Genomic DNA, 27,048 nt, shown 5'->3' with positions numbered 1-27,048 from the left:
TTTTATAGAATTAATATCAATAAAAGAATTATATTTTGAATTATTTTAAACACATTAATTTATTTCCTTTAACAGAAATTAATTTATGTGAAAAGTACGAATGGTTTATTACATGAAGAACATAATAAAAGTACGTAAAGCAATGCATAAATCACTGAATATTTGCAAATCTCTGTTTCTAATAATATTTAGAATTATTTCTTGTATTATAAATATTTTATAATGAGAATATTTATATTCTATTCCAATCATTGAAGAACAGCTATATTATTTAAACTTTAAAAAGCATATAGTTAATTATTCTGTTGTCAAAAGGCGGAGAAATAATGTTAAAAAATTTCTATAAAAATTGGATAGTCTTTTATGTTTGATAAAAACACTCGTTAATTATTCTTTCAGTATTTTTTTTCTATTTTTCTTCTTCAGGTTGTCAAAATTATTCATCTTTTATTTTAACTTTTAATTATTTGAAGATTGCAATCAGACAAGGAAAATTGTTAAAACTTGGTTATATAAGTATGTTCTCAAGAAAGATAACGCTGCTGAATAATTACTATGATATATCGACGAAGATATCTTTGATAAATATAGACTCTTTATCGCGTAGAGTAAACTGAAAAAATGCAGTTAGATAATTATGAAAAAAATAATAGATTTTTATCTGTTATAGATTAAGAACAGAAGCATGGCAGCATACAAAAGAATACAATACTTCGCTAAGTATTATTTCATCCATTATTAGCAATTAAAATTATAAAAATAGTTCATTATCGAATAATTTAATATATAGAAGTCTGCTATAGAAGTCTAATATATGGAAAATATAAATCAGTTGCGTATCTAAATAATTTAATATTTTTCATAATAGTAAATCAAAAATAAGAGAGGAAAGACGGAATCTGCTTTAACCTACAAAAAGTATTACGAAGGTAGGTATATACTACTATTATCAGATATCATACTACATAAATATGTAAATTGAATAATTATAAATCGAAGCAATATGAAAGTTTATCTCTTTAGGATAGTCTATTAATATTTCAATTAATAAGTTTTCTATTAATATGGCATATTAATTTCTCGAAAATAAATGACAGAAAAAAAAATAGTTTGTCTTCTATCAATTGAAACACGTGTCTAAAATACACGTGCGCATATCGGTCACGTCATTTTTAATTGGCGAGAAAAACTGCAATTTCTTGTTTCACTATGTATAATCTGCAATAGAAAAAAATATCGTGAGTCGACAACTTCGTCCGTATTGACAAACGGATAACTGTTTGTTTTCGTTTAATACTGACTCGGTATTGGCTAATAAACAATTGTAAATGTTCTTGGAGAAAGAGTGAACTGAGGAGTAGTCTCTTTGTCGGATCAGTCAAGATACGATTGACGAGGATGTTGCGACACTTAACACGTGTGCAGAAGCACACGAATCTGCTGAAACAGTGCTCGGCAGTTCAATCTATGAACTCCTTCAGAAGAAAGGTGAGTTACGCGTGTATTGACCGGGAACGATTGGAGGTTAGGGATCTGACGGATGACATTTCAAATGAATAAAATTTGTTGATATTGAATGTAATAGATGATTCTTAGTAATTTCGTCGAACATTCGCCCCCTCTCAAAGCGACGTGACGTCTCTCATCGCGATGTTAAGTGTAATTTGTGCGTCGCGAATCTATGTTTGACTGAATATAATTGGAAATTTAGTTTATGTTCATCACAGATTTTGACGAAGACGCTTTTAGTAGCAAGAAGCAGAAAATTATGGTTGGAATGAAAATCGTCGCTCGGCATTGCGAACGAAGCGTTGAAAACAAAAAGTTTTTGAGGTTAGGAAATTTACTTTACCGATGGAGCGTAATCGACACGTGATAGAGCGACGCGCGAATTTGAATATAATTGAAAGAATAATTTTAATAATCAGTTCTTATATTTAAAACCGTCTTAAGTACGAACTTAAGATGTCATAAACCAATCACAAGGACATTTTTAAGATATTACTTAAGATGCTTTTGAAATAAAAACTAACTGTGAAAAGCAGTCGTACTTGTATTTTTATGCTGTAAAGTAATTAAATGATTGTAAGTATTTTATAAACAGTAAAGCGGTGAATCTTTGTTTTGTGCTTTGTAAAAGTCGGAAGTGAGAATTTTAAAACATGTAAATATATATATAAAATATTTCATGAAGAAAGATAGAAATCTTATGTTAAAAATTTACCATTTTTATTTGTCTTTTGTGTAGATAGAAACGAATATTTTTGTCGAAGACTGATATGAACAAATTGAACTGGACATAATGTCATATTAAATTTACAGAGTTCAGAGAGTAAAAGCAATGATGACACGAAAAAGTACAAAGAATTTGTCGACATTACCACCCCACAGGAAAAATTCCTGAAAAATATAAAACGAGATTGGAAGTTATTGAAACATGTACTATCATCTAACAGACAATATTCTGACTTCGAAAAGCTTTGGGAAAGACCTCAAGTAATTCCTTCTACTTGTGATGTGCTTATCATTGGTGGTGGAGCAATTGGTAGCTCGATAGCATATTGGTTAAAGCAGAAAGTCTACAAAGAAGAATTCAGTGTTGTTGTAGTTGAGAAAGATCCTACGGTAAGATTTTTATATATTTTCTAATATATTATATTATGTTTTATATATTATCTAATATATTATCTAATATATCTTATATATTTTCTAATATATTCTGAATATCTTTTTTGGATTAATAATTTATTAAGTTTGGTAATTAATTCAATGCATAATTAATTAAATATTATTTCAGTATACTAAGGCTTCCACGACTCTTTCGGTGGGTGGTTTACGTCAACAATTTTCTCTTGAAGAAAATATCCATATGTCACTATATGGCGCGGAATTTTTGCGAAATATTAATGAACATTTGAGTATCCCCGGAGAGCCGCCCATCAACGTTAATTTTCATCCTTATGGCTACTTGATATTGGCAACTGAGGCAGGCGTTGAGACTTTAATACAGAATTCTAAGCTGCAGAATTCTTTAGGGGCAAAAAATGTCGTTCTAACTAAAGAGAAGCTGAAACATATGTTCCCTTGGATAAATACCGATGGGATTGTGGCAGGTTGTCTTGGGTTGGAAAAAGAAGGATGGTTCGATCCATGGTCTCTCTTATGTGCCTTCAAGAAAAAAGCTAGTTATTTGGGTGCTCAATATGTCAATGCTGAAGTCAAAGCTTTTCAATATAGGGAACTTCTAGGAAATTATGACGAGAATATGGAATATTTGAAAAGATTAAATAACGTAGTCGTAAGTATGCATTATATATATATATATATACACACATATATTCCTTCTATTTTATTTATTTATATATCAATATAAAATATTCGTTGTTGTTCAGTTATAAAAGATTTTAGATACAAACTGCATGAAGTCGATCATTTGATCTACTCAATAAATATATTTATTATATGGATTAATCAATTCCATGCGATCTACATTTAAGAAGTTCAATTACGAATGTAGAATAATATCTAATAGATAAACATATTTTGTCAGATAAAAACAAACGACGGTGAGATTAAGACAATAAAATTTGCTATAGCTATTATTGCTGCAGGCGCTTTTAGTGGCGATGTAGCCGAATTGGCTGATATCGGAACAGGCGAAAACCTATTATCTGTACCTTTACCAGTTGTACCCAGGTAATTTAATGATGAAAAAGACTCGAATTTTACTACTTTTTGTTTCTCTATCTTTATTATTATTAAATAATAATAAAATAAATAATAATAAAATGATTTTCGTTTGCAGAAAGAGATATGTATACTGTTTCCATTGTCCTGATGGACCTGGCTTAAATACACCTTTAACGATTGATCCTAGTGGTACATATTTTAGGTACGAATTCAAATTTTCTTTAAGTATAACATATATTCTTCTATTATAAATTAAACAATTAATAAAGATAACAATTAATAAAGAGAACAAATTAAACAATTAATAAACAAATAAAATGATTTGTAAAATGTAAATAAAATTCCAGACGCGATGGTTTAGGAGGTAATTTTATCGGCGGAAAATCACCAGAATCAGATGAGGAGCCATCAGTTAAGAACTTGGATGTCGATCACGAATTTTTTGACAATAAAGTGTGGCCGTCACTCGCTCACAGAGTACCGGCATTTGAAAATTTAAAAGTATGTTTATTTTTCATTATCTAACAACATACACAGACAACAAATACAGAAGTACTAAGTGTATTAATGTGTTAAAGTTATATATTAAACATATAAATATGCCATATTCAATCAAAGTGATTCTTTGTGCCAAAAAAGATTAGTAATATTTTTTATGAAATTATTGAGCGATTGGTTTAGGACTGCATTTCAAGAACGATAAATAATCGATGCATAATTTGCTTAAGCTCTAGAAGTTCAAATTCAGTTCAATCAACAAATATTAGGCGGAAAATCACCTTGATCGAATTTCATGTGTATTTAATTTTATTGATCGATTTTCAGTTAATGAAGTTATACACTCCATACACACACACACACACGAACGCACGCACACACACATAAACTTTTCTCCTAATGATGTATATTCTATTTTTATGAATCAGGTGAAATCTTCGTGGGCTGGATACTATGAATACAATACTTTTGACGAAAATGGTATTATTGGCCAGCATCCTTATCATCTCAATGTATTCATAGCAACTGGTTTTAGTGGACATGGCATCCAGAAAGCACCCGCAGTAGGGCGTGCGATATCAGAGTTGATTCTTCAAAATCGTTTTGCAACTATAGATTTGTCCAAATTAAGTTTCGATAGGTTCTTAACATCAGAACCTATGAGAGAGGCTAATGTTTTTTAGGTAATAAAAAATAATGATTTTTATTTATTATTTGATTGTATTATATAAATATATAATAAATTTGTAAATATAAATTATTACGAAATTTAAAAATTATTTAGGTACCTTTTTATCAAAAAATCTGAATGTAGTAGTTTCATTGAAATACAATTTTTATAGTAATAACACAATATATTTTACAACAATAAATTGTACATATAAAATGAATACAAATTTCACGTTTCATGTTTCATAGATAAAATTTGATTCATGTATGTTGCAGCTTGTTCTTCACCTATATTTTGCAATATATTTCTCAAATCACTGAGAGATGTATTAGTTTGTATCTATAAAGAAATAAAAATTACATAAGTATTGAATCATTTATCTTAATGAGAATGTATATAAAGATTACAAAATAACGCGTAAAATATTCGATGAGAAAATGAGAATCTTACAGCGATATAATTTAAGAGGAGTAATGACGAACTGGATGTCTGTTTAAAGATATTCATTAAGTACTTATAGTCGAAATAATGCGCCAATTTTTTCCATCCTTTTGTCTCGTCTAAAATGCTTGCCAAATGTTTTTCTTGATCTATATCCATCCAAACTTTTTGTGTATCGTTTATATTTTCTTCTTTTATCGTGTTATTTATTAACATATCATTTTGACCGGAGACGAGTTGTAAAATCTGCAATAATTTTTTTAATGACGAATGTGTATATTTTTATAATGATATCAATAAGGCAACATGAAATGTTTTCCATACGTCTGGTTTATTTAATGCTAAGTCAAAAGATGATTGCCCATTGCATTCTTCCATATTTTCATCTTCTGAATGCACTTCGATTTTTATATCTTGTATCTGTTCTCCGTCAACCTATTATTAAGATAATCAAATTTAATAAAAACAAAATGTTATAAGATATTGATAAGCGTACGTACATTATTTGATTCACGATTATAATTCCTTATGTGCGGATCAGCACCGTATTTCACTAGAAGAGCACATATCTCTTTGGCTTTTGTCCCTGGTGTAACTATTGCGGTGTGCAATGCTGTATTTCCGCTAAAGTTCTTCTTGTTTACATCTATTTTGGTCTGCTCGGAAAATTAAGAATATTAGTAACATGATTTTTTATATAAAAACATTTTCAACAAATATTCAATCCTACATTTTTTAACAGAAATTCAACAATGTCTTTGTGACCTCCTTCGACTGCTATATGTAAGGCAGTTCTTCCATAGGTCATGTCAGTATTATTTACATCTGCGCCAGCTTTAATGAGAGAACATACTGCATGATACGAGCCAGCTTGGGCAGCTAATTGCAAAGGTGACCATCCACAGTCTGTATTTGCTTCGATGTTGACATCTTTTTCAGCTAATAAAACATCAATGCTTCCTTCTGCTTCAGGAACTAAAATTGTAATTCTAATTATAATTCTAATCTAATATAATAAACTTATATGTAGGATAAAATTATTATTATCATTATTCAATATTTGCTGAGATATATTATTCGCAATTGCGAATTACATTTTATCTCTACTTCTGAATCAAAATATTGTACTAAGGGTAAATTAATCAATTTTTTTTAAAGTGTTCATTTTAAATACTTTTAAATTAATAAATACATTTTACAGCTCTATGTAATGGCATTTGTCCATAATGATCTGTTATATTAGGATCTGCTCCAAGCATGAGCAATGCTCGTATAATTTCTGGTTGATCTTGCGAAGCAGCATAATGCAACGGAGTCTAGAATATAATTACAATACATTAAAATTTTTTGTAATTAAATAAAATATACTAGCATTTTTGAAAAAAACTTACTTTTCCAGAACTATTTCGAATGTTCACCAATTCTTCAGCATCTGTATTTAGAGTGCTCATAAGCATTAAGATACGTTTTACATTGTTCTTTTGTCCATATCGGAGCGCACAGTGCAATGGCGTATCTCCGTAAGTTGTTCTGTCTTTGAATGATATTTTAATAATATCTTTTACTTCATGGGGCTTCATTTTCATATTCTTTATCGTATCAATAATAACATTTTTTGCGAACAATTTGTCCTGTAGAAATATAAAATTCAGACTTGATAACATAGCTATAACATTGATGCAATAAGAAATTTCGATAATGAAATTTGTAAATAACATATTGAAGTTAATACTAGCCTTTTTACTCGGCGCACTATCATAAGTTAACTTATCTTCGCCGCCTTGGTTTAACAATTTCTCATACACTAGAAGAATAATTTGTATTAAACACAATATGTTTTTCATGTATGTAACTTTTGAATGTTTTTATTCACATAAAAACAAATACTTACAGTCTAAATTTATATGGTCGACAAAATCACGAAACTCACTAGAAGAACATCTATCGTCTAACATCTTTTTTATTTCTTTAGATATTTCGGCACTGTCGTTGCTTGAAGGCGAACTTGTGGTGGAACTTAATGGTGTATTTAAAAGCATATCATTATTAAATGTTAATGCTTGGGTCAATTCCGCACTATTTGAATGAGAGACTCGCGTTCTCTTCCTACCTGTAATTATAAAATTTAAAAAAAAAAAAGGAAAAAGGCAAATGAAAAAAGAAAAAACTCAGAATATAACAGATAACTAAGAATATTTAATATTATTATTAATTTACCTATCATACGCTCAGTTGGTTTATATGTAAACTTGATTGGTTCTGAACAATATGAATCTGAAGGACGTTCTAGTTGTATGAAAACTTCCTTTGGAGAAGTGATATTTCGATCTCTGTATGGTGGCGTTCTGAAAATACAACACAATTAATCATACGCGTTATGAAAGAAAAAAATATTTAAATGCGCTAATTACAATGTACTACATACCGAAATACCATGGCATATTGATGATGGACATCTAATTCCGAAAAACGACCATAATCCATCCAAATTTCAGTGTCATCATCGTCGAGTTCAAAGAATTTTATCTTTATATTTTCTATAATATAATGCGTTTTTTTACATCAATATGTATATTGGTATTTATAGGCAAGCATACTTAACTGAAATGCTAAAAATCGACACTTACTTTTTGAAACTTTTTCCACAAGTATAAATACCTCTTCGCCACCTTCACAGCTGCTAGTGAATTTGTCAATTCTGCATATCTTAAGTTCTCCAGTTAGTGCACTTTCTATTAAAATTAATGATTTCTTTATACATAATTTCTATTATTCACATTGTGTTCATTTATACACAAAACAATATAAAAAAAGATTTAAATAATTAAAATTTTATTATATTAATTTAAAAATACAATTTTAATGTAACAACTGATTACAGAAAAATAAGAATATTCTTTCTCGTTTCTGATTTTTTTGTAAGCAACTAAAAAAATGATAATTTTTTTAGTTATATTGTAGTACAAATGAGCGATATATAATATAGGGTGTCCCAAAATTCGCAAATTTCGGGAATCTGTGTATGTATATAAAATACAAAAATAAAAAATAGAATTTCTCGATAAATCTTTCTTTAAAACAAATTGTATTGCAATAAATTATTAAAACTTACTCAAATTATTGACTGGATTGCTATAAACCGCTGCTGTAATCGGTCTCATAATATTATGTTGATCTTTGATAAATCCTTGAAAACAAAGGCAAACACTATTTAGATTTATAGTTTTTTGATATTGCTCAGCATCAGATTTAATCTGTAATCATTGTACATTACTATTTAAAAACATTTAATTTATTTGTTAAGGTAAAAATATTCCAATTGTGTAAAATGATTTTCAAATTGATAAATGGCATTAAGATTTACCTGCGCATCATCACGAAGATTGAGAGTAGCGTTTATATTTAAACGTTTCAGTTTCTCTAGAGCTTCTTCGCGCAATTTTCGTACTATTTCGTCTTTAACATGTCTTCTCGCCGTATGTATTATGCCCATACCAACAAATCTGTAACACGAGCATAATGCTGACTAAAGAATGAAACAGGATAACTATGTTTAACATTATATTAGAAGGTATAAACATACTCGGCTGTAAAATCATTTTGAGACGAAACTTCCATATAATGTGGATCCCCTATATCCGCACTATCTACTCGTCTCACTAGTCTATGAGCATGCGGTATTCTCAGGTCTTCGTCAGTTGTAACTAATGTGCAACGTATGATTGCATTATCCGAATAATTATGTAACTGAAAATATGAGTAATGATATCATTAGATATGAAGAAACTAGTTTAAACAATTCCATATTAATATTATAAATAAGTCTGTTGTATAGAATTCAACATAATTACCTTGACTGTAGGTACGTTATTTTTATTTCGTTTACGTCCAGTATATACACCGAGCAAGCTTCCATGGGTTCCCACCATTTCGGATTTGTATCGAAATCTAAATTTCTCCATCGGCTGCACCATGATACTGAGATATGGTTCACCAAGTATCATTACTAGCAAGTTAAAAAAAAATTGATATGCATTTTCCAAATAAAATAACTGTCACTAACATCAGAAAAGAGTTTAATGTTAAATTATATAATAATATTAAATATTCATAATTCAGCAAGTATTAGTAAGTTGTTTCAGACAATTTGAAATCAGAATGCATACCTCCTGCATTTGTTAGATTAATATAATCATCTGTGATATGCATAGGTGACGAGGATGTCGACATAGGCGATGTCATGCTGATGTTTCCTTGAGATCCAGAACTACTGAATGGACTTAGAATATCTGTACTACCCATTGATGTTAAATCTGGAAGATGCAAAATACATGTATATAAAATCTTTTAATTAATTTATTTGTGTACACAAAATAAATATCTTTATATTAATTAACAATAATGATTCCACCCATAACTCATTTTAATAACTATATACAATACAAGGCACATTCAAAAAGTACAGTGAATGCAAAAGTATTCGTACAAGGGATATATTTTCAAAAAATTATTTTTAAAAAGGAAACATTAATTGTCAATGCGAGTCAGCACAGGTTGTTAGTATGTAAGAATCATATATTTCGGAATGAAATAAATGTAATTTTTGAAAAAATTTAATTGTGTAAATTTAAATATGTACTGACTGCTTACTATTTCGTCAATATAATAAATATAGAACTTGTCATATTTAATTGAATATTCAAATGAATTATCTACAATGTACATTGTAATAAGACAAAGTACTAACAAAAAATATTAAAGAAACTGGATACATTTACAATACATATCGATGATGATCAGATAATTTAAGACGTATGTACAGAGATATTTCAAAAGTGTGTGAAAAGGTCAAAACGAAATTATCATTACTAGTGGGGGAATAAACAATAAAGAAATACAATAAATAAAAGGAAAACGAAAAGTCAAACGAACTATAAAAAAAAGTATGCAATAACTATAAAACTTGGAAAAATTATTCTTCTTAAAATAAATCATGGTATAAAGTACATATTTAAATTTACACAATTGAATTTTTTCCAAAACTATATTGAAGATGATCCAATAATAAAAGTCGAAACGTCTGTAATTTTAATTTTCATTTCGAAATATATGATATTCTTGCACACCAATAGCCTGTGCTGGCTCACTGTGTTGGCTTTCTACCTATAATTTATTCTTTGAAACCTTCAATCAAGATTGAGAATTAATTGACAATTTATAAATAAAGAATAAAATACACTATATGTTTCTTAAAATTATTTTACCTAAAAAGATGTATAATAATTAAAATATATTAAAAATAAAAAATAAAAAATAATACTATTTGAAAAAGATATTTATATAGCCAAAAAATGTAACTTCTAATCTAAGATCAGGACCACATAAAGTTCTTTTGTTTTTTAATAAAAATTTCTCCTATAATAAACTTTCTGCACTCATTCTAGATAAGCACTACTTAAATATGAAAAAAGTTGTAATTCCAAACCTTGTTTGAAAAGTTGTAATTTCAACCCCTTTATTAATTGGTATTCTTTTTAATACCCAAATAATATTTATTCTATCTGGACAAATCTCTTTTGAATATAATATTTTTATTATTCATAATATACTTGATTCTTATATTTAAAACTCTTTCAAGCATATTCTTAAAATATCATAAACTAATCATAGATCAGTATTGTATAGTCTTTATTTTAAGACCATCTTAAATGTCTTAAGATGCTAATATAATTCTGTTATTGGCTTATAATATCTTGAGACTGTACTTAATTAAGAGACTATCTTATATATAAGAACCAACTATGAATTCCAGCCACAGAGCTATATTAAAATTTTAAGACATTATTTAAAATGATATTAAAATAAGTACCGAGTAAATACATTTATCTTAAAATATAAATATAAAATATTAATGATATAAAGGGATATAATCTGATCATAAAAACGATCAAATATTCAAGCACACAGACTTGTAATAAAAAGTTGCATTCCACATACTTTTATTTTATAAATGTTAAAAGTTTTCTTCGTATGATCAAATTATACTAGACTTAACAGATTATACTTTTAAATCTAGAGAAATAATATTCTATCTCAGTGAAAAAAACTTCCAACAATTGCAAAACATTTTGTTGAATATGGCCAATATAATTTCCGATATCTACAGATAAAAAGGGAGTATGATTGTTTTTTTACATGATAACCAAAGTTCTTTGAAATGTAAACAATTTTACAAATTATTACTGTTTGTAATAATTTGGGATTTGTACTAACAATCAAACATGGGATGACCAGATCTAACCTCAATAAACTAAGACATTCCTGATGAAAAAGTAGTACAAAAGTAGAGCAAAAGAAAAAGATATTTTAAATTAACTAATACAAAATAAGTATGTAATATATTTGAACTCTAAAATAGAAGAAAAAGAGTACATTTAAAAAGCCTAAGAATGATAAAAAACATGTATTTAGTATCAATGAAAAATGATTTTATATAATACTTTTTATATAATATTTTATATAATAGTTTTATCACAGATACATAGTAATGATCTAATAATTAGCTTGCTATACTTTATGTGCGATAGGCTTAATAGCTTCTGGTATCCTCATTCTCAAAATAAATACCAAAAAAAGTACACCCCGAACACGCTGAAAACTTGACATGGAGATCTTAAAAAAAAAAGGGTACAAATTCGAAAAAACTAGACATCTGATCATCCTAATCGAAAACGTGAATGTCACGCGACCAAGCGTCAAGATGCGAAACTGATTGATAGTGATTAATGATGCTGCAATAATATGTATAATGACACAACAATGCATTATTGATGTAAATTGTTAGTCGTGTTAACACATATCCTAGCACTCTTCAGACAATTCGGACGCAGAACAAAAAGCGCGCGGCGCCAGGGCGCGTGCTCGTATTACCGTTAAACTGGAAGTACGGGTCCTCATTATCTCCAATAACACCAGTCGTCAATATGCTGCGCATCGCCATATTAATATTTTCGTACGCGTCCGGCATCTCTCCGGCGATTCTCTTCACTTCGTACTAAGAAGATGCGGCTCGAGGAATGCGTTGAGTTGCGTGATGGTCTATCACGTCAATGCCACTGAGTACCGAGGCTTGTAGATTGACAGCCGATAGAACTCTATAAGCCGGACTATCGTCCCGACAACACTGCGATATAATGATAACTTGTTACTCACCAGGCGCGCATAATCGACTGCCTTTAATTCCTGAATGCGTCAACAGCATAACCTTGACAATAATTCTCGGTTCTTCCCCGGAGTTATCATGTGTGCCGACCAATCGTTTGTCAACGCAGCGTATACATGGATTTCCCGTAATTATAGGGACGTATTCGTGTCTTGCGATGCCCCGAGAAAAGTGTGCGCTATACGCTGTAGGGGTAATCCCCCAGATAATGAATTAAAATGGATTAAAATTTCATCTCTTCGAATGCGTATTTTAAATAAAATAAATTTTTTTTATTCAATTGAATCCAACTAAATTCAATTGAATTTAACTGGATTAGATTAAATTGGAAAACTGCATTTTCTATTCAGATTTTTAATTGAACAGTAAATATTCACAATGCGTTTTAAAAAGCTGATGAATCCGGCAAACAACTAATCAATTTTAACTCGATACACATAACCCAAATAGCCAAATAGGGCAATATGTTGCCATTTTGCTGTCACTTATTCCGCGTTTAATTTCACCAAATTAAAGCCAAAGTGTTTTCACAAATTGTTTGTTGTTCGGATATCTTCCATAGAATTCAGCAAACTACTGGCAAGTTGTCATCATGCGTGCATGGCCGTCATGTGCCGTCAGTTTGCTGTCAACATGACGAGTTTATTATGTCTCAATAAAATAATTCTTACAATTTCGTAAATTGTTCATGAAATCTATTTGTCCTCCTAATGCTAACTCACTTTACATTAAATTCCAATGATAGCAAATTGTTGACAAGTTGAAAACAATACATGCAGTGCATCAATTTGTTCTATATGCTTAAATCTTGCTTGACTATCTGGGAACTTTAATTTTTTGGATATCAGATTTATTTTGCATACACCTGAAACGCAAGAAAATATAAATGCTGGTAATTAATTCCAATGCATATAAAGTATCATTTAAGACGCCGCACTAATATAGAAATATAATTATATTACTTGTCTTCTTTTCTTGTCTTCTCTTTCGAAACATACATTGTATTTCCCGTTTCTTGCTTTTCTTTCCGATTTTTACATTATATTTTGTTGATTTTCATAGATGCGGAGACGTTTCCATAAATTTCTAATACTTTAAATTGCCACCTCTAGATTATTAAAATTGGTACTCATCTACAATTATGAGAAAATAGAAGACGATTAGTTGACAATTAGTTGAGGCACTCGCGTGAAAAATGAATTCGAATGCAGTTGTATTGGTTCTCTTTTACAAGTTCTTAATCTTTTCTTCATGCTGTAATATATTAGATATGGAAAAAGTTCAAGTTTTTTAATGCCATCTAACGGGAAAAACGCCACGAACTTTTTCCCACTAATATAATATGAAAATAATTTAGATTAATCTCATTAGCAAAGTTTAATATATTAAGCAATTAATTCAAATTGAATAGATGAGACTTTATAACAGGCCGCCTGTCCAATTTGAGCTCCGGAGCCAAAAAAATTCAATGTAAGATTTCATGGAAAAACTCTAAAGTCTCTGAAATTGATAAGCGTCACTCATATCAGAGATGCTTATCAATACTTAACCGAAAATCCCCGAAATCTTACATTGAATTTTTTTGCGTCGATGGCTTTGCGTTTTAGCTTCCGGAGTTCAAATTGGACAGGCCTCATGCTTTATAATGAAACTGTACAACAGTTTTATTATAAAGATGTATTCCTAGATAGTCCAGTGACGCTGTACTTCGTCGTAGATTTGTCTTCAACGATTTCGAATATACATTGTAGCATACAAACAACAATGTATATATGTATTATCAACAGTTTAACAGTAAGATAGCTAGTCAATGTTATCTTTTGCGTTGTTGGAAATATATGCTGCGTATTATTATGGCAACATACGAGCAATAGTACGAATTGATGACGATTTTAAAGTTGCTGGCAAATTGCTACTCAATGTTATTATATCGTAAAGGTTCATCAAGTTGGCATCAAGTTGCCAACAAATAAGGACTCAGTTGCTATAATTCTAGTAGTAACATATATTTAGTATTAAAAACATTATTTGCAATGCACACTTAGAATATCAATATGATATATATTAGATAGAATATAATATGATCAACGCGATGCTGCTAATGCTTTGAAACGTTTTTTAATTAGTCAGTTTATAAAATTCTTTTTTCTAATTGATCCAAAAGCATTTGTAGCGAGATTTTGATTACAGCCTTAACAAGCAACATGTCAGCAACAAGACAGATATGTTGCTATCTGCTAATTGTAAAAATTTTGTTAAAGTAAAAAGAGAAAGAAATGATATGCAGTCGTAAATAAAAAAAATAAAATAAGAAAACTGAAAAGATGACATGTTAGCGTTAGTAACATGTTATATTTTCAGTTTTCAACATATATATAATCAAATGAATTACAGGAATTTTTTCGTTGACGCTGTACTTTTCCTCACGTCAACATTACTCGGTGAAAGTGCAGATCATGAGTACTTCTTATTATATTCTTATAATATTACAAGAATTTTGTAGATGTTACGTCTTTCCCTAATTCATTTATTCGTTAAAATACTTGTGTGAATGAGTAAAAAGAATACATTTATTTTATTTTTTTTTAATAATTATTCTCACAAATATTAAATATATTCATTCGCTCTTACTATACAAATCCTTCGAATTTTCCATCGAATTTCCAGATAAAATTTTCAAATTTATTCAATTAAATATAATTTTAATTTAATCAATATTAATATATAATATATTAATTGAAAAATAAAGTTTGGTATTGCTATTGCTTGATCTTTCTCTTATCTTAAGTGTGAGTATTGAAAGCATAAACTTCGGAAAATTCCACTTTAGATAATCAACATTATTGCAATATTTAAATAATTCAAAATAAAATTTCTGAATTCTTAAACAGTTAATTTTTTTTTTATATAAAATAAAAGATCGCAAAAAATTATTATTAATCATATAACATCAAAAAATTTTGAAATCTTATATATATAATTTTACAATGCCGATTCTAATAAAAAAATTAGAGCCATCAAAATAATTTTTTAAAAACTTATTATTTATGTCAACTAATTGACTATAACTAATTGACTATAAGTTATAAATAATCGTATACTAAATGAATTTAAATACTTTTTATCCTAGAAAGAAGTTCCAGAATAAGAAGTCATTTAATTTCGCAAAAATAAATATGATTATCGATCAAATTACTTCACTCTTAGTTACTATAATCGTAATGTCTATTCTCCAAGATAACGATGTGGCGAACATCTATGATAGCACTTTCAGTACACGGTTATATCTTGCAAGACTTGATTAGCATATATATGGTGGGGAGACTGATTACAAATATATATATCTCTCTGTGGACACCTTCGAGCTATCTGAGTGTTAAATTCCACTCGTTACACGACTCGAAGAGACGCTTTCCCTGTAGACATTTAATCGGTCCACACACAACAATGTCAACTAAAAATGAAAAAATTGGGATTATTGGAAGGTAATATAATTAATTCTAATTTAGATTGTAATTTAAATTATTTAAAACCTGCAAGTTGTAATAATTATGCAATATACATTCATCGTTTAATGCGATTTTTCAACAATTGCTAATTGATTACTTCTTACAAATCGATATCAAATAATGGTAATTGATTATGATTAATTACTATTTTTTAACAGAGTATATTGCTATTCTGATGTAAGTTTAGTGTATTGGATTGGTTACATTATTTGAAAAATCTCCCTCATAATTTTAATCCTTTTTTAAAATTATTTACGAATTGTTATGTTAAAAGTTTTATTAAAAATGCGTTTTAAGTTGTCATTTTAACGACTGAAGCAGCGGTTGCTGTACAAATTACTATTTATGAAAATAATTATTTTTTATTATTTTTTATAATTTTTATTTTTTTAATTTTCATAAATAAGTTTAAATTTATTTATAGAACATTATAAATGATATAAAGAAAGGCAAAGTTTTAATTTATAAAATTGACCTTCACTATTGATTCTACATTAGCGGAAACTATAAGTTTAGAAAGGAAAATTATTATATTTTTTTACTAATCGCGTATAGTGAGTCACATTATAAAATAAGCAAGAAAAACATTCAACAATAAGAGAGTTGTCACATTCACAATTTAAAAAGTAAATGTCAATGAGTGAATTAAATTTTGTTCTCAATATTTTATTATATTACTATTATTAATCGATCATCAATTTTTTTTTAAAACCATCAAATTTTGATGTTTTACGAGAACATTGAAGAAAAATTCTTAATTGTATTTTTTTGTAATATTTTTTTGTAACTTACACTATTACGAGATAAGATAATACGTGGTAAACAACGTTTCTTGCAGTTATATCTAACGGAATGAAACAAACATCATAACACGCGAGAATGGATAAAATTAAATGTTTATCGTAACATGCGAGATTACATTCCAGATTTAAAATTAAATATCGTAAGTTTCATATCTTTTCATAAGATTATTTCCTTTGTCATATTATTATTATAGCGGATTAATCGGACGCAGTTGGGCGATGCTCTTCGCCGGGGTAGGATATCAGGTGACTATTTATGATATTGTTCAGGATCAAGTTAAGAATGCATTGGAGGATATCCGTCAGCAATTGAAATGTCTCGAAACCAGCGGCCTTCTCCGTGGTACACTGACAGCGGATCAGCAATTTAAATTGATAAAGGGTTTGTCTCTTCTTTTTAATTTACAACAATGTTTCTTATCTCTTAATCCAAAAATGATTATGTAAAGTGTAATGACTTCTAGTTACATGTTGAAAGATTCAAAATAATATCGATTTTTTTATCGTTGATATTATAGGATAGCTTTCCTGATCTTTCTAATTCCATTAGTCACGGAATTTAATGAAGGATTCATTGTAGGATCATCGGATTTGACGGAGACTGTGAAGGAAGCAAAACTGATCCAAGAATGCGTGCCAGAAAATCTCTCCTTGAAGACGAAAGTTTACAACGATCTTGATAAAATCGTAGATAACAAGGTGATTCTGTCATCTTCAACATCCACGTTCCGCCCGTCTCTTTTCAGCGAAAAGCTGAAACACCGTGAACAAGTTATCGTCTCCCACCCTGTACGTATTTCTCGAACTATTTATGATATAAAATGTATATAATAGATGTATATAATGTATGTAATAGATTTTTTCCGCTAAATCTTTGTTGCACAAATCCAATTAGCAAATTAATGTTTATGTATAAGAATTCATATTTATATTACATTATATCCGAAAAAAACAAATTTATAAAATTATAAGATTTATAAGATTATATTAAGTTTATAATTACAGAGATTCAATTTCTGATGCAGATAACAAATATACTTGTTTCTTTTTCTTGAATTCAATCTTACTGACACAGTCTTCTAAATAATTCAAAAATTAATAAGATCCGACAAAAAAATATTGATTATTTACATCGGTTACATTATTTGATAACCATTATAGTATCATAAATACAGGTAAATCCTCCTTATTACGTGCCACTCGTTGAAGTTGTGCCAGCCCCATGGACGCGTTCTGATATTCCTGAGAAAACAAAGGCTATCATGATAGAAATCGGTCAGAAACCAGTTGTTTTGAACAAAGAGATTGATGGTTTTGCACTCAACAGAATACAGTACGTAATCAGATGTGTTTTGCTTGCACAAAACCATTTTTTAAATTATCATTATCGTTTGACTATTTCTTGACACTTCACATGTAAGAATCATATCAATAGATATGCACTGTTAAATGAAGCTTGGAGATTAGTAGCTGATGGAGTATTAAGTGTAAAAGACATTGATGCAGTGATGAGCGAAGGTCTCGGAATGCGTTACGCTTTCATTGGTATGTTCGAGGCCGCGCATTTGAATGCCGAAGGTGAGCCAATACAGATAATTAAGAATTATCTGTATATAATAATTAAACGAAGTTTTGCCATGGGAATGCAATTCACGTTGCAACGTATCTTATAGGAATGAAGAAATATTGTGAAACGTACAACAAATCGATTTATGATACGAGCATGACTTTCGGACCGATCCCCAGATTCGTCGGTGAGATAGTGGAAAAGATCAGCAACGAATTGAACGAGATGTGTCCGCTCGACAAATTGCAGAAGCGACGAGCATGGCGAGACACCGCCTTGACGAAATTGTCTATACTTAAGAAAGAATTGGAACAGACAAAACAATAAAAATTTATGTATTGTACATATCCAATTGATATGTTAACATTGAAATTGTTTATAAAATAGACATATCTAATTACATACAAGAAGGGTTGGACATATTACTTCATAAAAATTACCTAGGAAAGTAATGATTCGTTACTTTTTCATAATGTTTAAAGATGTTAGATGTAAAAATTAAATTACTTAATAATTAATATTTTTCAATTGTAAAAATCAATATTAAAATTAAATTCTAAATTAGTCTCTCTATACCAAACTTATTTTTATATTAAACTTTTCTATATTTAAATCTTCAGTAATCTTTTATATCAATATTTTTATATTTTAATTTGAATTAGTTACTGTTGCAGACAGAAAAAAGTAAGCTTACATAAGTATATAGATGTATCTGTTTTATAAACGGTAGTCTTATTCTTATTCAGATTAAATGTAAAAGATATATTGTTTTTGATTGTAAAAATTAAATACGAGTTGTATATATACATATTAATAATCGAGATACATGTATTATTTGAAATTTACCGATTTTAAAATTATTTCTTTAATTATATAATTTAAAAACATAAGTCAAAATGAAATAATATTTTATTTTATTTATATAGCTACAGACTTTAACGTTTTCCTCCAACGCGAGGTGCGGACTTTTGCGTCACTTTAGCAACTTTTTGTTTTGCTACTTGTTTCGCTTTTGGAGGAGCAACAGCCTTCTTTGTCGCCTTTGCAGCTCTCTTTTGTTCTTTTGCAGCCCTGAGAAAAAGGAAACAAAATCAATTAAACGACATTATTATAACATTAGATAATAATATTACACCAATATAATAATATTGTATGAATCCGCAAAAGCCAGACAATGTAATTGCAAGATACAGTTCTGGGTGAAGCAATCCAGTTTTATTCTAAGACGTTCTGAAATCTGACGTAGCAAAATAAACCTTGTCAGAGGAACAGATGTCTACAGATCTGAGACCTCGTATGATATTCATTAATAGCAGATTCTTGATGTTTTCAAGCATCAATTTCTATTTTCTCTTTTTCTAAACTCTTTGTACTGTACAATATGTCATGCCCGAGCATACACATTTCAGACAGTTCAATTAGCTAACTTTAAACTCTTATCATTTAAAAATTATTGCACCCTTGACTTTAGTATTAGGATTTTTGTCTCAAAATGGTCTCAGAAATCTATCATTAATGGGTGTAAATATATGAAAAAACATCCTATATATTTACTATTTAATATAATAGGTCATTCATGTTACTTGAAATTCCTAAAAATGTTACATTCAAAATAAGATAAATATTCAGATATTGAAAGGAAAGAAAGCAAAGATGATTGAATGCAAAAAGAACAATGCAAACAAACTTAAATTTTAAAGTATTAAAAATACAAAAAAATATATATATTCAGATGTTGGAAGGGGGGAGAGAGAGAGAGAGAGAGAGAGAAAGATGTAGAATAAAAAGTATAACTAATGTGAACAGATCTACTATCATATCTAAATTATCTCTAAAACAATTAATTTCTTAACAAGAAAATAGATAATCGAAAGAATACATACTTGATTGCCTGTTCTCGTTGAGCTTTACGAATCTCTGGCTTCATGTTACGTTTAGCCAAGATATCTGTGAGAGAAGCACCCACAATTGCACGCTGGAACTTCTGTGCACGCCTCGTCCTCTTCTTGGTTTGCTCCTCTTCCTGACCCTTTTTGTGTTTACGTCTGAAAGGCAAATCACAATTCCATTAATAATAACTCAAAGTTCGAGAAATCATACACTAGTTTAATGTATATTTTTACCTGTATAAAACGGTCCATGTCACTTTCCTAGGATTTCGCCTCATCAAGTGTGCGGACTCGCATTTCGAGTTAAGAAAGGTGAAAGTCTGAGGAAATGAGACTAAAATTGGTTACGCCACGTGCAATAACAGATGATTGAGAAATACAGGACGTGTTGCGACATTGGGAAATGTTACAGAGTCATAATGTTTGATTATCCTACTTATATCATCATTATTTTGTCGATATTACATTATCATCTTAATGGTACTCACCTTTCCGTCAACTTTGACCATGGTTTTGCCATGGCCCGGATAAATCTTGTACCCGCTGTACGCGCACAAACCGATCCTGGAAATATCATATATGAATTAATTACGGACATCATGCTGGTGTGTTGCACGATGTTTCCCTCCTGCGTACAATGGGATCACACCGAGAACATCGGATGTATATTTTTCATGAAAAACCACAACTTACTTCATATTGAAACGCTGCAAAGAAACGCGTTCAACAAAAATGGCCGATTTTCCCGTGCAATTCCACGGACATGCGCTGATGTGCAAACAGGCAAAATGCCATTAGATCTGTTCATATTGCTTGCACTTTTTGCACTTAGCATCTACGTTTTCTCTCTTTTTAAGGAATACATATTCGAATATATAATTATCTCGTTATTATGTTTATACATGAAATTAAGATAAATCGATAGAAAGTTACTAATTAATACTTATATCAAGCACGATGTAAATGTAATGTAGTGGTCTGTTTTCTGTTTCTGTACTAGACTGCTCTAGAACTCTTTTTCTCGCTTTCGACAAATATCAAATATAAGATATGCTACGCGCGATATCCAATGAATGTACAGCTTTACCAATGTTCTTATTTTACGAAGAGTCAATTGCGCACTGTAGCAATTACTCACTGCCAATCACAGCGACTTTTGCATAGGGAATTTTGAATTATTTTTTTTTTAGCACTATGATTGGCTTGTGCGCAATTAGGTCTGAGTATCAATCATGAAACTTTATCCTTAGAATAGAAAGTGAAAAGTGAAAATTTTTACTATTGAAATTGAAATTTTTCACTTTCACTTTCCATCCTAAAAGTTTTCTGTGGCATTCTCGTAGTGTGTAGTAGAAGAGTGAATTTGAGTACAATTTTGATTAGCTGTTCCAATATACTATACCTTTGACAGGCATTTCGCGTGGTAAATCAAGGCTGAGAAAGAAAGCATTGCATGCCTCAATACTTAAGCAAATGGAGTTTTATTTCAGTGACGCTAACTTGAACAAGGATCGTTATTTGTCAGGACTTTTGAAAGAAAATCATTGTAAGTATTTCTTCTTTTTTGTGGTTTAAGATAATTCTATTGCGTTGTTTGAAATCCTCAAAAATTTTTGATCTTAAAATGAAATAGATTCGGTTAAAAAGAGAGAAAGAAGATTCTGAGTGTAAAAAAGTGTAAGCAACGCGCCACAACGCGCGAATAGACCTCATGCCTACAGGTGATATTTCATGCGTTTTTGTCGCACAAATTTTTCAAGCTTATTGATTGGCTATATAAATAGATAAATATATATATAAATAGAAATATCCGAGGACTATTTCTGTTCTGTACACATTTGTCATATGATAAAATGCACAAATGAAACAGCCCTACTATTGCGATTGTTGCGCCTATTCATCAATCAAAAGATTTTAGAACTATTCTAGAACGAGAACGTGATTGTATGCGTTTTTTTGGAAGCGTGGTTCTTCGATTTCTGTAAGTGAAATTCATAATCCATCGATCAAAAGAAAAAGATTGTATGCGTTTTTTAACGAAGTTTCGTCACAGTATATATTGTGGTTTCGTAATCTAACTTACATTGTAAACAACTGGTATGAATAAAATACAACTTAGTATAAATAAAATATAAAGTATATATTAACTCGAACACCAACTTTTAATCTAAATCTTCTTGCAGTACACGTGAACACTGTATTTTGCTAGGAAGGTGTATGTTCTTGTGAGAATACAATGGTGATGGAGGAATCAGATATGGAATTAGCTTCGGAAAGTATACCGGTTCCTCAGATACAGGAACCAGTAGTCGATACAGTTAAACGTAATAACAAGCCAGGCATTTCGCGTGGTAAACCAAGGCTGAGAAAGAAAGCATTGCATGCCTCGATACTTAAGCAAATGGAGTTTTATTTCAGTGACGCTAACTTGAACAAGGATCGTTATTTATCAGGACTTTTGAAAGAAAATCATTGTAAGTATTTCTTCTTTTTTGTGGTTTAAGATAATTCTTTGATTTAATTATCTTTTCTTAATCATATTAAATCGAAATTCTAATTGTAATTATATTGGTCTTTTAGATGTGGACCTTGAAGTATTCACAAGATTTAATAAGTTGCGTGAGCTGACCACAGACACAAACAGGATAGCTAAGGCTCTACAGGGATCGACTATGTTGAAAATATCAGAGGATGGCACAAAGGTCTGTCGATTAACATCAATTCAGAAGAAGGAAGATATTGATCAATGTACAATTTATGTACAAAATTTACCTCCAGATGCAGATCATGACTGGTTGATATCTATTTTTTCTAAATACGGGTTAGTAGAATATGTCTCGATTCCACGTTACAGAAGCAATAGGAAGATAAAAGGGTTTGCATTTGTGGAATTTGATAAGCCTAGCAGTGCTGAAGAATGTATTAAGGTAAGAGAAATAGTATTTATCAATGGTTGCCTAATATAAAGTCTGTATTGCATGCATTTTTTACACTCAGCATCTTTGCTTTTTTTCTTTTCAACACATCCAAATATATATCTATCTCATTTTAAGTTCAAAAATTTTGAGGGGATTTCAACTAATGCGAATATAATTATAAGACCTATTTATAGGTCCTATAATTAGATGAAGAAGATTATAGTTATAATTTCCATCACACTTAGTAGTATGATATAGTTTAATATTTTATTTTACAGACATTCCGGAAAAAGAAAGGTGTTTTGCCATCATATATATCTCCCAATGAGTTATTAAGTATAACGACATTTGATGAACCTAATAAAGATGCAGTAGTTGAAGTAATAAATTCAAGAACTAAGACAAGATTGAAAGATAATGAAAATGAAAAAGCACCCAATGAAGTGGGAAATATTGGCCGTAAAGGATTTCGTTTAAAGAGATTGACGACAGAAGAAGAAGAAACTGAGATTAAAGATAATATGTGTGAAATAGATATAGGGGATAATACTAACAAACAAAGTTCTAAAAAAAGAAAATATTCTTTGGAAAAATCTGTTACAGACGAAAGCGATGTTAAAGTTAAGAAAAAGAAGAAGGAAATTGCTGATCAAAATATAATAGATCAAGATGAAGGAAAGAAAATATCAAAATCTGAATCTGAAGACAAGAATAATACTCTTGATAATGAATCAGATGCGGCAGATAACAATGGCAAACAAAAATTTAAAAAAAGAAAATATTCTTCGGAAAAATTGTTTGTTGCAGATGAAAGTCAAGAAAAAGACATTAAAATCAAGAAAAAGAAAAAAGCCACAGATCAAAATATAACGTATCAACAGAACGAAAATGAAAAAGTAAAAGAAGAATCTAAAGATAAGGATAATACTTGTGACAATGATGTAGCATATAATAATGATAGACAAAGTTCAAAGAAAGAAAAATATGTCTTGGAAAAATCGCTTGTTGCAGATGAAAATGATGTTAAAGTAAAAAAAAGGAGAAAAACTGTAGATCAAAGTACAATAATAGATCAGCAAGACGAGAAAGAAATGGTGCCAAAAGAAGACTCTGAAGATAAAACTAATGCCTACGATGACGAAACAGATACAAGTAATAATGGTCGACAAAGCTTAAAGAAAAAGAAACTTGTTCCAGAAAAATCATATATTAAAGACGAAAGGGACAGCAAAGTCACTGGAAATAGTATGGAAAATCAAGAGATTCCGAATAAAAATCGCAATAAAGTTACAGAAAAAAAGAAGAGAAGACTTACAATAAATGATACAATTACTACAGAAGATGACGATGGAGAAACAGTAAAAAAGGAATGTCGAAAATCAGCGATAAATTTAAATAAAAATGAAACAGAATTGGAATATCCACATGAAGGCGATGACAATGACGAGGCAAATACTTTATTACAAATTGAAAAACATTCCACAAATGATTTTGGCACAAGAAATAGCGATATCGAGGAAATTAGTGATGAAAGGAAAAAGAAAAAGAATAGAAAAAAGAGAAGTAAAATTCAGGATAATGATATTTGTAGTAAAATAGGATTGCAAATAATGGCAAAATTAGATTGGAAGCGTCTTAGAAATAGATATTTAGATTTGCAACGCTATAAAATGAAACAGCTAAAAATGCATTTGAGAAAAGCTGAGGTGGAACGAGACGGAATTATAAAAAATGGATACCACGATAAAACTGGACAGATTAATACATTGCATGATAAATCAAAACATGAAAATGATAATGAAACATTTGAAGAAAAATCTTGTGGACGCGTTAATTATGCACCAGGAATTATAGTAAAAATTGAAATGGATGAGCCTTGCACAGATACGCAAAGTTTCAAGGTACATTCATATCAGAAAAAAAAAATTTTAGTTAAATGTTGTATCTTTAATTTTAATAAGAACTTTATAAATGTAAAGTATTATATATGTGTATATATAAAGTGTATATATAAAGTGTATTTAAAATTTCAGATGGAGTTAAAAGACAACAATTGTGTAAAATATGTAGATGTAATAGTTGATTCTTGTGAAGCCTATATAAGATGCGATACAGCAGAAGCTGCGCAAACATTTACACAGCAGAGTTACGAAGGAAGACATTTAACTATTTTAGAAGGTAAAAGTATTTAGAAGTTATATCTACATATTACGAATATATTTGTTACCAACTCTATGTGCTAATTTTCCAGGAGATGAAGAGAAATTATATTGGGACAAGATAGCGGAAGATAGGATGGAAAAGTTGAGTAAAAAGAAAAGAGTCAAACAAAGGGGGCGTGATAAATTGCTCAAACGAGCAGAGAAAGAACTTGGGAAATGTATAAAGTTTGATCAAGATTAACTTATGGTATTATTCAATTTTTTATAATTCAGCTTAATTAAGTATATGTACACATATATTAATTAAGTATATGTACACATATACGTCCCAAATGCGCACATCGCAGTTGAACACATCCACTTCGGCCGACATCTTCTCCAGTGTACCATCAAGAGAACATATTATTTCGTTTTAATTAATAATGGATTCAATAGAGACGCTTGCTATAATACGAGAACAATTTGAAAACTTCGCGATCTAATTCATAAGAATTGTGCTGATACACAGATCACTTTGTGGCGTGATAAAACAAGCATTGATCCATTCACATGATTATGAATCTATAGCTTTGTCTGCACTATATATTAAGCTCCTTCGCTTTCTTTTTTTTTTTTCAACATTTGTATGCCATAGATCTTATATAAGATCGATATCATCAACAAGATATTAAAGATCGATATCCTTACGAGAGTTCGCATTCTTGTTAGTATTGAAGTAATTAAAAGTCAAAAACTGTACTAATACTGTACTAATTTTATGATTTATTAATTTTGTAGACGTGTTTATGTTGGTGTACATGCATTCAAAACTCAATAATATTCGGTTTTTCTTTAAAATTATGATTTCAGTGTTATCATCGAAGTTTGGTTATCAACAGAGATGATAACTGTAGAGAAAAAATAGTAATTTTTCGGCAATATAGGATATTATAGTTTTACAAATATGCATATTTATTTATAGAGCATTTATGTAAAAAAATCATGAATTTAATAATGTATTAATATTTATATTAATAATAGCAAATTTATATCAATTGACGATAGTGTTAGCGTTCTTCAATTACTTCTAAGCTGTTGGAGCCCTTTTTATACCGCCGAAAATTTGTCCAGGGTTGATGATCTTTAATAATATTTCGTCAGTGTCAATACATAACATGGAGCAGGTTTTGAAGAGTTACTTTTGATTTTCTAACATTCAAATAATAATAAAATTGTAAACAGTGAACGCGGGGCAATATGTTTCAAAGTCCTATGGCCCTTAAATGGTTTATAGCTAATATCTTCGAATTCGATCGTTCTATGGCTGTTCCATTTAACGCTTGCAATGCTCGCGAGTATCGTTTGTCCTTGTTTAACATTTGATAAATAACAAAAATGAATGATTCCACGAACGTTGTGAGTGTTAAATGGAAAGCAGCCTATGTCTCCATGCAGTTTAAATGCTGTGAAACAAAAGGGTAGAGATAATGGCAAAATCAATCGATATGCAACCTGGCTCAGGTCTGATATATAAGATCAATATATAAGATTTATGTAAGATTACGAATACATAGTGTTTTCTGACTGAAATAGTATACATTTTTGAAATTTAAAATAAAATCAATATCTCTCTATTGAATATCTTTGATATTTCGCGAAAGCGAGAAAGAGTTTCAATGCAGTCTAATACTATCGGTATA

The 27,048-nt window shown here is 29.7% G+C and overlaps 5 protein-coding genes across 9 annotated transcripts in view; 3 read left to right on the top strand and 2 right to left on the bottom strand.

The window, feature by feature from the left end:
- LOC108692043 (FAD-dependent oxidoreductase domain-containing protein 1-like) overlaps positions 1–4,871 on the top strand; it is a 7,534-nt gene extending 2,663 nt beyond the window's left edge. The window contains exons 1-8 of one of the 3 annotated variants that reach the window (XM_018200145.1): positions 888–929; positions 1,345–1,488; positions 2,323–2,625; positions 2,798–3,298; positions 3,551–3,696; positions 3,806–3,892; positions 4,038–4,191; positions 4,617–4,871. In XM_018200145.1, the coding sequence (XP_018055634.1) occupies positions 1,399–1,488; positions 2,323–2,625; positions 2,798–3,298; positions 3,551–3,696; positions 3,806–3,892; positions 4,038–4,191; positions 4,617–4,871 (1,536 nt within the window). In that variant the 5' untranslated portion in view covers positions 888–929; positions 1,345–1,398. Of the gene's footprint in view, positions 1–887; positions 930–1,312; positions 1,489–2,322; positions 2,626–2,797; positions 3,299–3,550; positions 3,697–3,805; positions 3,893–4,037; positions 4,192–4,616 lie in introns of those variants that run through there. The other 2 variants (XM_018200144.1, XM_018200146.1) reach the window with 2 other exon arrangements.
- Positions 4,872–5,069: 198 nt separating this feature from the next.
- On the bottom strand, positions 5,070–12,515 carry LOC108692040 (nuclear factor NF-kappa-B p110 subunit). The gene is made up of 18 exons (XM_018200138.1): positions 12,230–12,515; positions 9,466–9,612; positions 9,151–9,305; positions 8,883–9,046; positions 8,664–8,802; positions 8,412–8,553; positions 7,927–8,031; positions 7,725–7,836; positions 7,517–7,644; positions 7,191–7,409; positions 7,036–7,103; positions 6,691–6,930; positions 6,492–6,615; positions 6,030–6,274; positions 5,800–5,955; positions 5,624–5,734; positions 5,309–5,545; positions 5,070–5,197 (listed from the first exon to the last, which is right to left on the bottom strand). The coding sequence occupies exons 1-18, from the start codon at positions 12,324–12,326 to the stop codon at positions 5,087–5,089; spliced, it is 2,700 nt and encodes an 899-aa protein (XP_018055627.1). The 5' UTR covers positions 12,327–12,515; the 3' UTR covers positions 5,070–5,086.
- A 3,361-nt stretch (positions 12,516–15,876) lies between these two features.
- On the top strand, positions 15,877–18,838 carry LOC108692056 (lambda-crystallin homolog). The gene is made up of 6 exons (XM_018200160.1): positions 15,877–16,006; positions 17,028–17,215; positions 17,414–17,622; positions 18,009–18,166; positions 18,269–18,411; positions 18,507–18,838. The coding sequence occupies exons 1-6, from the start codon at positions 15,969–15,971 to the stop codon at positions 18,725–18,727; spliced, it is 957 nt and encodes a 318-aa protein (XP_018055649.1). The 5' UTR covers positions 15,877–15,968; the 3' UTR covers positions 18,728–18,838.
- A 308-nt stretch (positions 18,839–19,146) lies between these two features.
- Positions 19,147–21,051, bottom strand: LOC108692048 (60S ribosomal protein L24). Its single transcript, XM_018200153.1, has 5 exons — positions 20,983–21,051; positions 20,778–20,853; positions 20,524–20,609; positions 20,284–20,445; positions 19,147–19,471 (listed from the first exon to the last, which is right to left on the bottom strand). Exons 1-5 carry the CDS (start codon positions 20,985–20,987, stop codon positions 19,336–19,338), a joined length of 465 nt encoding a protein of 154 aa, XP_018055642.1. The 5' UTR covers positions 20,988–21,051; the 3' UTR covers positions 19,147–19,335.
- Positions 21,052–22,220: 1,169 nt separating this feature from the next.
- Positions 22,221–26,407, top strand: LOC108692042. Of its 3 annotated transcripts, none has more exons than XM_018200141.1 (6): positions 22,221–22,270; positions 22,473–22,763; positions 22,870–23,216; positions 23,486–25,108; positions 25,241–25,385; positions 25,459–26,407. In XM_018200141.1, the coding sequence occupies exons 2-6, from the start codon at positions 22,526–22,528 to the stop codon at positions 25,608–25,610; spliced, it is 2,505 nt and encodes an 834-aa protein (XP_018055630.1). In that variant the 5' UTR covers positions 22,221–22,270; positions 22,473–22,525; the 3' UTR covers positions 25,611–26,407. The 3 variants fall into 3 exon arrangements, with proteins under 3 accessions (XP_018055630.1, XP_018055632.1, XP_018055631.1); XM_018200143.1 differs by having other exon boundaries at positions 22,244–22,270; positions 22,499–22,763; XM_018200142.1 differs by lacking the exon at positions 22,221–22,270 and adding an exon at positions 22,327–22,386.
- The last annotated feature ends 641 nt before the right edge of the window (positions 26,408–27,048 follow it).

This window comes from Atta colombica, unplaced genomic scaffold, assembly GCF_001594045.1.
Source record: "Atta colombica isolate Treedump-2 unplaced genomic scaffold, Acol1.0 scaffold58, whole genome shotgun sequence".
Classification (NCBI taxonomy): domain Eukaryota; kingdom Metazoa; phylum Arthropoda; class Insecta; order Hymenoptera; family Formicidae; genus Atta; species Atta colombica.
This window is presented reverse-complemented; position numbering and strand designations above follow the sequence as displayed.